The 11,426-nt window shown below is 46.5% G+C and overlaps 1 protein-coding gene across 1 annotated transcript in view; it reads left to right on the plus strand.

Annotated features, from left to right (window-relative positions):
• Positions 1-4,992, plus strand: part of LOC129383851 (complement C3-like) — an 81,044-nt gene extending 76,052 nt beyond the window's left edge. The window contains exons 25-26 of the mRNA XM_055068788.2: positions 1,514-1,658; positions 4,623-4,992. Coding sequence (XP_054924763.2) covers positions 1,514-1,658; positions 4,623-4,794 — 317 coding nt within the window. The 3' untranslated portion in view covers positions 4,795-4,992. The remainder of the gene's footprint in view (positions 1-1,513; positions 1,659-4,622) is intronic.
• Positions 4,993-11,426: the final 6,434 nt, after the last annotated feature.

Below are 11,426 nucleotides of genomic sequence, written 5' to 3' on the forward strand. Positions count from 1 at the left end.
TTACCATGATGAGACTTCGTTTACTTTTGATTTGGGTGTAATATGTTTCTTCTAATAAACTAGTGCTCAGTGGTCACTACTACAGAACTATCACGTCAAGGGCAGTTCTTAACAAATATACGGCGTGGCGTCACCGTCCACCTTTCGCTTGTGCCTGTCCTGGCTGAGCACGCGCTGGTCATTGTACGGCTGACCTATTCGTGATTCCGTATTTCATAATCTGCAAACCTAGCTTAACCTAAATGCCTATTTGTTTGTAGTGCCCCTATCGACTTGTTCGGGCATCTGCCCAACGCAAAAGGTGTAATACAGCTTACATGTGTGAGTCGGACATTCCAATTGATCTACTTTATTTATTTGTTTAGCGCGCTACTCGTTCCTTACAGGACCACGATCGGCTCGAGTGGCATGCATAATAACACATCAGCCACACAGAAAATGATAACAAACGCTACTAGTGTGGTTGTGATTAATCACTCGATCACTCAATCCATGGATGAATCAATCAATCAATCAATCAATTGTTTGGTCGGTCAGTCAGTCTTTCAATCCGTTATTCGGTTGGTCGTTCGTTCAGTCAGTCGTTCAGTTTAGTCATTCAATCATTCAGTCGTCATTTAGCCACTCGTTCATTCGTTCGGTCAGTCAATCAGTTATTCAATCAGTGTTTGTCGTTTGGTCAGTCATTCGTTCAGTCAGTCAGCAGCTTATTTGTTCAGTCAGTCGTCCTTTCAGTCGTTCAGTCCTTCAGGGAGTCGTCCAGTAAGTCATTCAGTCAATAGTTCATTCAGTCACTTGTTTAGTCAGTTATTTAGTCAGTCGTTCGGTCATTCAGTCAGCTGTCCAACCATTCAGTCAGTCGTTTGGTTGTCGTGTCAGCTGTGTTGTTAGTCCTGTCAGTCGTTCATTGAGTCATTTAGTCAGCCATTCAGTCAGTTCTGTCGTTCAGTCAGTTTAGTCGTTCATTCGTTCAGTCAGTAAGTCATTCAGTTTTTGGTCCTTCAGTCGTTCAATCAGTCATTCGGTCAGTCGTTCAGTCAGCCGTGCAATCGTACAATCAATCGTTTGGTCGTTCAATCAATCTTTCACTCAATCTGTCGTTCAATCGTCCGGTTGTTCAGTTGTTCAGTCAGTCGTTCAATCAATCGGTTCCATCGTTCGGCCGTTCAATCAGTCAGTCAATGGGTCGTTCAATCAATTGTTCAGTCGGTCGTTCAGTGGTGTAATCAATCGGTCGTTCAACAAATATATAAATCAGTCGTTCAGATAGTCGAGTCGGACTGGGTCGGATCAGGTCCGGTCCGGTAGGTGGGTTGCAGTGAAACAATCAGTCATTCAATCGCTCAATCAGGAATCAATAGATCAGCCAATCAGTCTAAAGGCAGTGTTAATCAATCCAGCCATTCTTTTAACACTAAAGATTAAATTTTATTCCTATATTACAGTGGGAGGGTAGCCATAAATGTTGGAAATTAGACTTTCTCAATTCGTCCTATCAACCCGAACATTTCAGGTGCAGAGAACAGCGAAACCGTCTTGATGGGTGAAAAGCTGTTCTTGGCTCCGCATCACTGTACCACGGCCGACTTGAGCGAAGGCGTACGCTACTTTGTCTTCGGCCGAGATGGCGAGCCTGTTGCGAGAAACGGATCTCATGGGTAAGTTTCTGAGCAAATCGGCCTTCGCTTCAGCCCTGTCATTTAAATTCCTAACTTGCCGCTGGCAGGAGCCAAATCCACAACCTCCGCAATTTGTGGGTTTGGCTTCCACCGGTGTCAAGTTACCTTTTCATCCACTTTCATTTCCTTTTTCCGAATTGTTTTCTACATTCCAATTTCAACCGCAGCTAATCTCCTTGATGCTTTCTTTGGCTTCATTACCTTTTGACTTTATATATACACACACACCCGCACATATATATAGATTGTACTGAAGGCAGTGGGCCTGTTGCTAGTGAAAGAGAAGACGACGGGAAGGGCTGGTTTCCCCGTTTTGATATAACGTCGACCTGTTGGAGCCTACCGCTACAACCTAGAACTAGTGCAGCTATGCGAACAACCCCGTTGTATTTGGTGGAGGTGCTGGGCTTCTCTTTGACATCCTGGAACTCTGCAGTCGGATGATACCACCAGCTATTGCAATGCATGAACTGGGTCCATCCCAGGCTGGTGCTCCCGTGCCCTGCGTGATCTGGCTATATTTAGCGGCACAGACGACCACGACGTGGAAGACTGGCTCGCCGAATATCGAATATGACCGTGTAAGCGCTTATAATAAGTGGGACGACCGCGTCAAGCTCACGAATGTCATCTTTTACTTGACTGACGTGGCAAACCTATGGTTCCGCAATCATGAGGCAGATTTTACCACCTGGTCAACTTTGACGACAACTTTGGCTGAGGTCTTCGGCTGTCCCGCCGTTCGCCGGCTTCGCGCTGGGCAGCGCTTGCGTGGTCGAGCTCAACGCCAGGACGAGACCTTCACCAGTTATATTGAAAACGTGCTATCGCTCTGTGAGCGCGGCAACTCCTCTATAGACGAAGCTGACAAGATCAAGCGCGTCATGAAAGGCATTGATGACCATGCTTTCCAGATTCTTGTCGCGAAGAGTCCCTTGACTATTGCCGAGGTCATACAGCTTTGTCAGCAGTACGACGAGCTGCGTTAGCAGCGTGCATCAACACGCGCTGCTCAGCAGGACACCGCAGATATATCTCCGTTGGATTTCGGCCGCGACGCTGCCGATGTCTCTGCTTTAATGCCGGAGATAAAGCAGTTTATCTGTCAGGAAGTTGCCCGCCAACTCTCTTTGGCGAATAGCACACCCGAGCCGTCGACAACCTTGACTACTTCGCTTCGTCACAGTGCAGCGGGGGTGTTCGCCTAGCAGCACTAGTTCTAAGTTGTAGTGGTGAGCTTAAACAGGTCGGCGCTATATCAAAACGGGGAAATGAGCACTTCTCCTCGTCTTCTTTTCTTTCACTAGCACCATGCCCACTGCCTTCAGTGCAATCACTCCCCACCGAAAGAGTAGCCACCCTGGCGACCTAAGGACAGGAGAACACCGGGGTCATGGCACTGCTTGAGCAGGGAGACGTGGACAATTTTCTGGCCGCGACGACGCTGGTCAGAAGGCGCTTCTATTGGCTCGATGAGGTAGTTGACAGCGGATGTTTGTTTCACTGCCCGATAAGGACTGTGGTACTAGAGAGCAGCTTGGAGGAAAGGCCTGGAGGTTTCTCGAGAATTACCGATGGTTCTATCCGCTGTGTGTTGTCACCGAAGCTTGTGCAATCTGATTTCATCGCGCGATGCGAATGCTGGAGAACTTTCTGGAAGACACGCGGGTCGATTACCCTGGAATCTTCTACGACTTTCAAGCAACATCCGATACATGCAGGCGGTGAAACGCGGTCACCCTATAAGTACACATATCAATACAAGTACACGTGTCAATACACATACACACAAGTGCACACCCACACGCACACATACTCACACATACATACACATACACACACATGCATACACACGCACACATACACAGATATAGTGCACTTGCTGCGCAACCCGGACTTGGAGCGGTGGAACATTCTCGGCCTGTGGCAAAACGTAGCCGGTGCATTACCCGAAAGCGATGCAGGTGTTTCCGAGATTTGCAGGCGTCAACGAAAGTTTGGGAATATCTTCAGTGTCTATGTTTGTGTCTGTAACACTATGCAATGTTTCTGTGTGTACGTCATCTACTGTGCCCAGCAAATGGGGTAGGGCTATCATATTGTTAACGTTTGTATCTATTTTTCTATCTCTTGGCAGCCGTATGCGTATTTGAGTAAGTCAGTGCGCGTTGAAAAAAAAAACAAATTTATTACAACGTTAGGGTTTGTGACCGGCGGGAACGTCCTAGTAAATTTGTTATGCTTGCCAACGTGAAGCTGCTCATACACATCTGTTTAAATAGGTCGGCCAGAGAAGACCTTTCTCAAGGCTGAAATGCTTTCAGTCTCGAGAAAGGTGGAAACGTCGACACAAGAAACAGTTGTTTTTTAAGAAGTGTACCAACTTTTCAATCATAACTTGCAGCAACCATAGATACCTGCACCTTGAAGTTATATACAGGGTGTCCCAGGTAAGTTTAGCCAGAGTTTAAAAATATGCGAATGCCACTTAGCTGGACAGAACCAAGGTAATGTTTGCTGTTGCTTGGTGATGCTCAGATTTTCTGTTATTTTGCCTAATTAGATAATTAGTCCTAATCAGCTTTCTAAATATTAGATGAAAAGTGTCAATGAGAAAATTGTAGAGTGACATGAAAACTGTCCATACAGCTTTCTGTTGCCCAATACATGCTACATAAAAGTGTTCGTTCGAGCGTGAAAGAAGCCCGCAAGTGCACGAAAAATTACCCCACGATTGGCTGCTCGAGGCCGCCGGCTGAACCAGAATATATTACAGCGTCACATCACGCACATGCCCCCCTCTCCCCGCTCCCTTTACAGCGTTTACCCATATATGTCTAGGCGCAGTTGTCTTGAAGTCTAGCTTGAATCGATTTCTTGACTTTGAGCACCCTCCTCTGATTTTTCTTGCGCTAAATTTTTTTCATCACTTTCTCTTTGCAGCATAAGATACAGCATGGACAAGCACGTGCGCCTCTTCAACACACAAAATAAGTCTCGAAGGGCCGCAAGGCTTTACTCAGTTCTTGAATGGCTGTCGTCGCATCTCCAGAGGCACGGAGGCTGCCCGGAGCACTCTAGAGTCGTGCGGTCAATGTCAGTTCACGACGCTTAGCAAAAGTGCAGGCAGGTCTCCTCCTTTGCGTGTAAAGGGTTTTCTGATGGAAGCAATACTCTCAGGTGGCGTTATCTTTCCACGGTTGCCACGGGCAACTGCACCCGACTCCGTCTAAGGCAAGTAGTAACAACATGGCTTCTGAGGTGCGACACAGCGCAGCAAGAATGAATACTTGACAGTGAGAAGACAACACAAGCCGCTGGCTAACAACAATGGCTTTATTGCAACAAGACAATATATAGCGAGTGCAGCACCATGCATGTCTACAGTGAGTGAGTGAGTGAGTGAATAAAGTTTTATTGGGTCCAGCAAAACCAGTTAAAACGCGCACCCGGCTAATCCCACGACGGGGCTGACAGATCTAGTCTGCCGGCGCGATCGCGAGCGTGCTGGATGGCGAGGATTTGGTCCTATATTCATAGGCTATAGTCGTTTTCTCGACGAATAATAAAGAGTAATAGCAGTAGTGTAATACTGAGAAATAGTTATAAACTTTGGATAAGAGGTTTGCGTGCATACTACTGTCACACGCCCGAGAAGCAAAAGGTCACTCGGGATTGAAAGCACAATAAAAAGAAACATCGTGCAGGTGTGCAAACAGTGGATCATATATGTATATATAAGCGTGAAGTTGTGCTTATTGTCCTTGTGTATACCCTTCGCCCATTGAAAAATGCAGTATATATATATATATATACACACACACACACACACACACACACGCACGCGCGCACACACACACGCGCACACACACACACGCACACGCACACGCACACCCCCCCCCCCCACACACACACACATATATATATATATATATATATATATAAGTGTAGGCGCCAGCACAACGGCAAAACAAACATTTAATTTTGCTATTTCGGCCAGGGTCCGGCCTTAATCAGGAGTCTGACTGTAAGCGCGTGTACGCAAGCACGCACATACACACCATAGTAAAAAAACACTACGGAAGTCCTAGAGGCCTGTATCCCATTGAACTTTATCCATTCTGCGTGCGTGAGCACAGACACAACTTCTTGTTGGCTTCTTAAAAAGTCACGACTATGCTTTGCTTTTTTTTACTTTGTCTTGCTCAAACATTTCAATTCGGCAGTTATATTTTTTTCACTTTCACTCATTGCACGATGGATTTGTTCCAGCTGACCACTAATGCAGGTCTAATTCTAGGACCATGTCTAGTGCCAGCAGTTTGTTCCTCGATTTAATTATATATTAAGAAATCGTTTTACGCTTTCAGTGCCAATACAAACATGTCCCAGCGGTCACGTGAGCCCCCGACCACGACCAACTCATCTCGACAAGTAGTGTGCCGTTCTTTTCGGGTCTCACATTAGAGACGCTTAGGCACCACACTTTTCTTGGCGGGATCATGCTTTGGGCAAGATTAGCTACCACGTAAAATGATCCTCCCATGATAGCCCTTTGAATAGGTATAGTTGATTTTCTCTCTTGGGCGCAGGTAGCTGTACTTGAAGATACCGTTGAAAGAGCCGAAGCAATCTCTGGGAATTTGGTTGACCGGCTTGCACTTTCCTGAAAGTGATGCCGCAATTGAAAGTACTGCCGTGAGGGTTTCAGACACAGCATACAGATAAAACACGACTTCGTCCTTGCTCTCAATAATGCTCATTGTGTAGAGAATTGCTGTGCTGCGTATTATTTGCAGTATAATGACTTCTGAACATTTAGCACTCATTGCACTTGATAATGTTTGAAGACCGTAAACGAATCTACATATTTGAAAGAACGCTCCAGCCAGCGTGCCAATCATTTCTGGCATATGAACGGAAGATATGTTTAAAGAGAGCGTACATCTGTGAACTTGTTTACGAAACAACTTGAGCTCTTCTCGCCCTCTTCCTTCTCTTCATTATAATTAATTCACATTGCGTGGAGGATTTGTCCATCTACATAGGAATCACCGAGGAATCAACACAAAGAAAAACATAGGCGTGTGTAGCTCGCGATTATGGATATTGCGCCAACCGCGCCTTTCATGGCAGCTTTGCGGAACACACTACTGTGCTGGAATAAGTCACTAACGCAGAAGAGAAAGACAGATGGCACATTTTGCCTTGAGATCAGTCAGCCAGTGTGCTCGACAGTGTTGCCTTTCCTTCACAGACACGTAGCATGCGAGCTAAATCGCGCTTACTGCTGCGTTATGCTACCAGCACGCATGCCAATTTCAAGTAACTAGTCGTAAAAAACAGTTAGTCTGGTTATTTTGGTTAGAATGTATTTGCGGCGTGACAGCATATCTTTCAGCGATTGCTGCGGTAAAGCTGGCGATAAGTGTGCGCACTTAGATGGAAGCAGTTGCTACAGGTTCGCCGAGAATGAGATATTGATTACCTTTCGGCCGAACGGACTGATATAACCAAAGTCTAAAGCAACCTGCGATGTTTGCAAGCACGTGTAAATGCGGATATGTCCCTCCTACTTCACAGCTCGTAAATTCGCTTGGCAGTAAAGATTATGTGGCTGTGGTTTTAATTTAACCATTCCCCAATGTACGCTTGCTAGATATAGGAGAAGGCTTTCGAAAACTTGACAAACGTAGATACAGATGGCAGCGAAGACAGAGATGGCAGCGAAGTACACCATTTTTACCGCGCACACTGTGCTTTCACTTCGAGAGGAGACGCAGTCTTTTGCATTTTCAAGAAGACATATTGCCAAGTGAGGAACCGTCCACAAGCTGTTACCACTTTTATATATTCATGTCAGAAAGGGTACAAGTGGCCTTTGCAAACCGTAAAGTTTGCAAAGGCCACTTATAGGTTTCGGCGGACAGCTCGGGAGCACGTGAAGTCCACGGCATTGCAAATAGGCGGCCATGTTTCGCATCCACTGCGCCAGTCAGTGCGATCAGCTGCTAGAATGAATCGGCTTTTGCGATTCAGGCATAGTTTACAGCAGCGCAGTTCAACAGGTTCACGCGCTGCAAGTAGCGTATGCGCGGTACCGAGCGTCCCAATGAGCATGCTGCACGCAACTTCCGCCGAGGTTTGACCTTGCCACATCGCCTGCTTTGCCTAAGCTATTAGTGCATTGGTGCATGCATTCGCCCTTTTTCGCAGCAGGGTGAGCTTTCAGTCTGCCTCATCAGTGTAATGGAAGATATTGCCATAGAACCTCCGCGACACGCCGGACGGGAGCTCATCGCGGCTTCACGGACATCACGGACGGGAACTCACCACGGCTTAGTAGCACCATGACGGCTGCTATCGATTGAGGGGCGAAGTGGTAATGTATTAGCCCGGGGACAGTTCACCGCGTCACTTTGAAGCGAAAAGTAGCGAGATGGTGTTGGAGGATAGAGCGATAAATCTGCAATCATGGTATCATCGTTGCTGCTATTAGCATTGGCGTCGCCATGCCGCTGTCGTTACACAGATGATCACTCCGTACGCAGGACTTCTCGCCTAACGTAGACACGTTGGGCCTTGTGGCGACGCTTTGCAAGAACCCCCGTGACTTTGGAAAGCCAGCTTCCTGAAAAATGCCTTAGTTGGAGCAGTACGTACGAGATGCCAAATGCTTTAGCAATTCATTTTATAAATGTAAACTTCGCTTGGGAATGTCTAGCAGTCGAACCTATGGTAGAGTGTATAAGCGCGACTGAACGAGGACGTAGAAAGAAAGATACACAGACACAGCGCGTCTGTGAAGCGCTGTGTCTGTGTATCTGTTTCTACGTCCTCGTTCAGTCGCGCTCATACACTCTACCATGGATTCTAACCAACTAGCCCGCGAACGTGTTTTAACCGAGTCGAACCGCAAGTACAAAAGCTACAGCATTAAGACCCACTTTAATGGTGTCCATGCTCCGTGCGATGAACTTCGACTGCCTAAAGGTCGTCAGTTGCCCAGTGAAAGTAGGCCGTCGATCCCTAAATGAATTAAGTTATCGTCGTAGAAGACAATAAAGCCGCTAAATATCACGACATAATTGGTAAAAGGGGGAACTGTTGGTGGTCTGGGACAAAGAACGTCCTGTTCTTCGTTGCGACTGCCAGTTGCTCAAGCATGAGGTCAGCGTCGGGTCCTAGCGCAAACGTGCTCGCTTCGACCAGGGGATCCGCGAGGCTGGGAATGACGCTCTGCGGGAAAGGTCGCGCGTTCTCAGCACCGTGGGTGACCAGAATGACCAGGGAACCTTCTGGAAGACCGTTGGGCTTGGTGAGCACCTGTACATTGTAGATACCACCTCAGCACCCCCAGAGCACTCAGCACTCACTTAAACGACATGTACGAAATATTGCTGCAGTAACACATGTGGATCAGGAACAGCAACGAGAGCGTTTCAGTTTCGCTTTATTCAGACATACATTACCTGGGTTGAAAGGACTAAAGGCAAATTAAATTAACAGTGCCTGACTAGGTACCTCCCCCCTTGCATTTGCTCAGAAGCAGTGAAAGATAATATTAAAAGAACAGTGGCAGTTTATATCAGTGCAGGACAAAAAGTTCGAATTCAGAAGTAACATCGTGAGCAGTCATATTAAATTATGTCGCAGAATCAAATAATGCAACAGTGATAACCTATCACAAGAACAAAAACACAAAGAAAGAAAAAGATCAGCGTCAACACATTAAAAGTAAAGGATGAAAGCCCCTATACAGAATGTAACAAACATTCGCTGATATGTGCAGGAGAATCGAGGGACATCAAAAAGTGGCAAGGAGCACTGCGGAAAGCAGCATCGGTAAATAAGCGAAAACATTTGCAACAAAAAAATTGGAGGACGCTTAAGCTTCGCCTTCAAGAATGGAACGTGATAGTGTTATCGCACCCCGTTCGCACCGTCCACTCAAACGATCTACGCGAGCCAAACGTCGCTACCGGCACGGACAGCCGGGCCGCGCCACGAAGGCGAACGCGATCATGGGTAAAGCCCCGCGAGTGGCGCGCCACGTGTCGGGGCAGCGCCGTGCATTGCGAGGAGGGGGTCTTCTGTGTTTGCCGCAAGATGGCTCTGCGTGTGCGCAGAGCGCAGAAGAAATGCAGCAGAAACGTACTTCGCTACTCGTGTAATTGGGACTTCTGTAATTTACATGCTCATAATTACCGATATACATCGCAGTATAACTGTCTACGGCACGTTTCTAAGGCAACACCGCATTCACTAGAGGCGCTTTTGTCCCTCTGAATTTTTGAACTCTTGGCTGAGTGGTAGCGTCTCCGTTTCCCACTCCGGAGACCCTAGTTCGATTCCCACCCAGCCCATCTTGACAGTTTTTTATTATTTTTGAAGTGCTTTCCCAGATTCATCGCTCACGGCCAGCGCGCTGACGCCGACGACACCGGCTTTTCTGCGACACGAACTCCTTAATGCTGTCGCGTTATATATTATCTTACGATATTATATACTTATATAGTTAAAGTCATACTAATATATTATAGTTATATTAAACGCTATCGCGTTAATATAACTTAAGTAGCGGGGAAGAAAAGAAACCAGTCCGGGAGGCAACATTCCGGCAATCGTCGTCAGTGAGGACTGCAGCTACCTTTATTGCGATAGCAATCATATGGACACTCCAGTCGCATTTCTGCCGTCGGCGTCGCCGTGATGTGCCGTATAAAATCCAAGGGCGATAAAATCGTTGCCGCGCGCCCTACGCTGTATGTGCGAGTGAAGGCGTGTGAGGGGAGCCGACGATCGCGCCTCAATCGTGCCCGCGCGATAGCGAGGAATACGAACGGGGAGGAAAGCGTGCCTCCCGTCTTGCGCGAGGCACCGGGGGGTGGAGGGTGAGGGGGCGTTCCACTTCTGCTGCAGCTGCGCATATGACGCCTGCGTGCGGCCGTACGGCCGCAGCCTGAGCGCGATCTGCATGCTATGTATGCTATGTTCCCTCCTTCAGGCAACCCATCTAAAGGAGCCGAATTGCCCTTTTATGGTTATTCTACAAAAAAAAAAAAAAAAAAAAATAAGACGAAGCATATTGTATAAGCAATTGGTATCACTGATTCATTCATTTGCTTTATCTCTAGGCAATAATCGCCAAATAGATGTAATATTTTTAGATTTCAGAAAAGCCTTCGATAAGGTTCCGCACGACAAATTAATCTTCAAACTTGGAATTATTGGCATACCTGACATTTTCATAAACTGGATTATTGCTTACCTGAGCAAACGCACTCAGTATGTTACAATAGGTGAACGTAGCTCGGCCACTCTCCCAGTCACATCAGGGGTGCCCCAAGGTAGTGTCTTGGGGCCTTTACTGTTTTTAATGTATATAAATGACATTGTTAAAACCATAACTCCTGGTGTGCAAATTAGACTGTTTGCCGATGATTGTATTTTGTACAGTGATATAACTTGTCAGAATGATCAGACTGTCCTCGAAAAGAACTTAAATAACATGTTAAAGTGGTGTAATGAATGGGGTATGTTTATTAACGCTGATAAATCCGTATTTCTTCGTGTTACTCGTAAAAAGAGCCCACTAACTTTTTCTTATATGCTAGGTTCTTCAGCTCTGCGTGAAACTAACAATTACAAATACTTAGGTGTTACTTTGACTTCCACATTGTCATCGAACATGCACATTAATGATATTTGTTCTGCTTTCCGCAAACTCTGTTTCCTAAGACACAA

Source organism: Dermacentor andersoni, chromosome 9 (genome assembly GCF_023375885.2).
Source record: "Dermacentor andersoni chromosome 9, qqDerAnde1_hic_scaffold, whole genome shotgun sequence".
NCBI lineage: Eukaryota > Metazoa > Arthropoda > Arachnida > Ixodida > Ixodidae > Dermacentor > Dermacentor andersoni.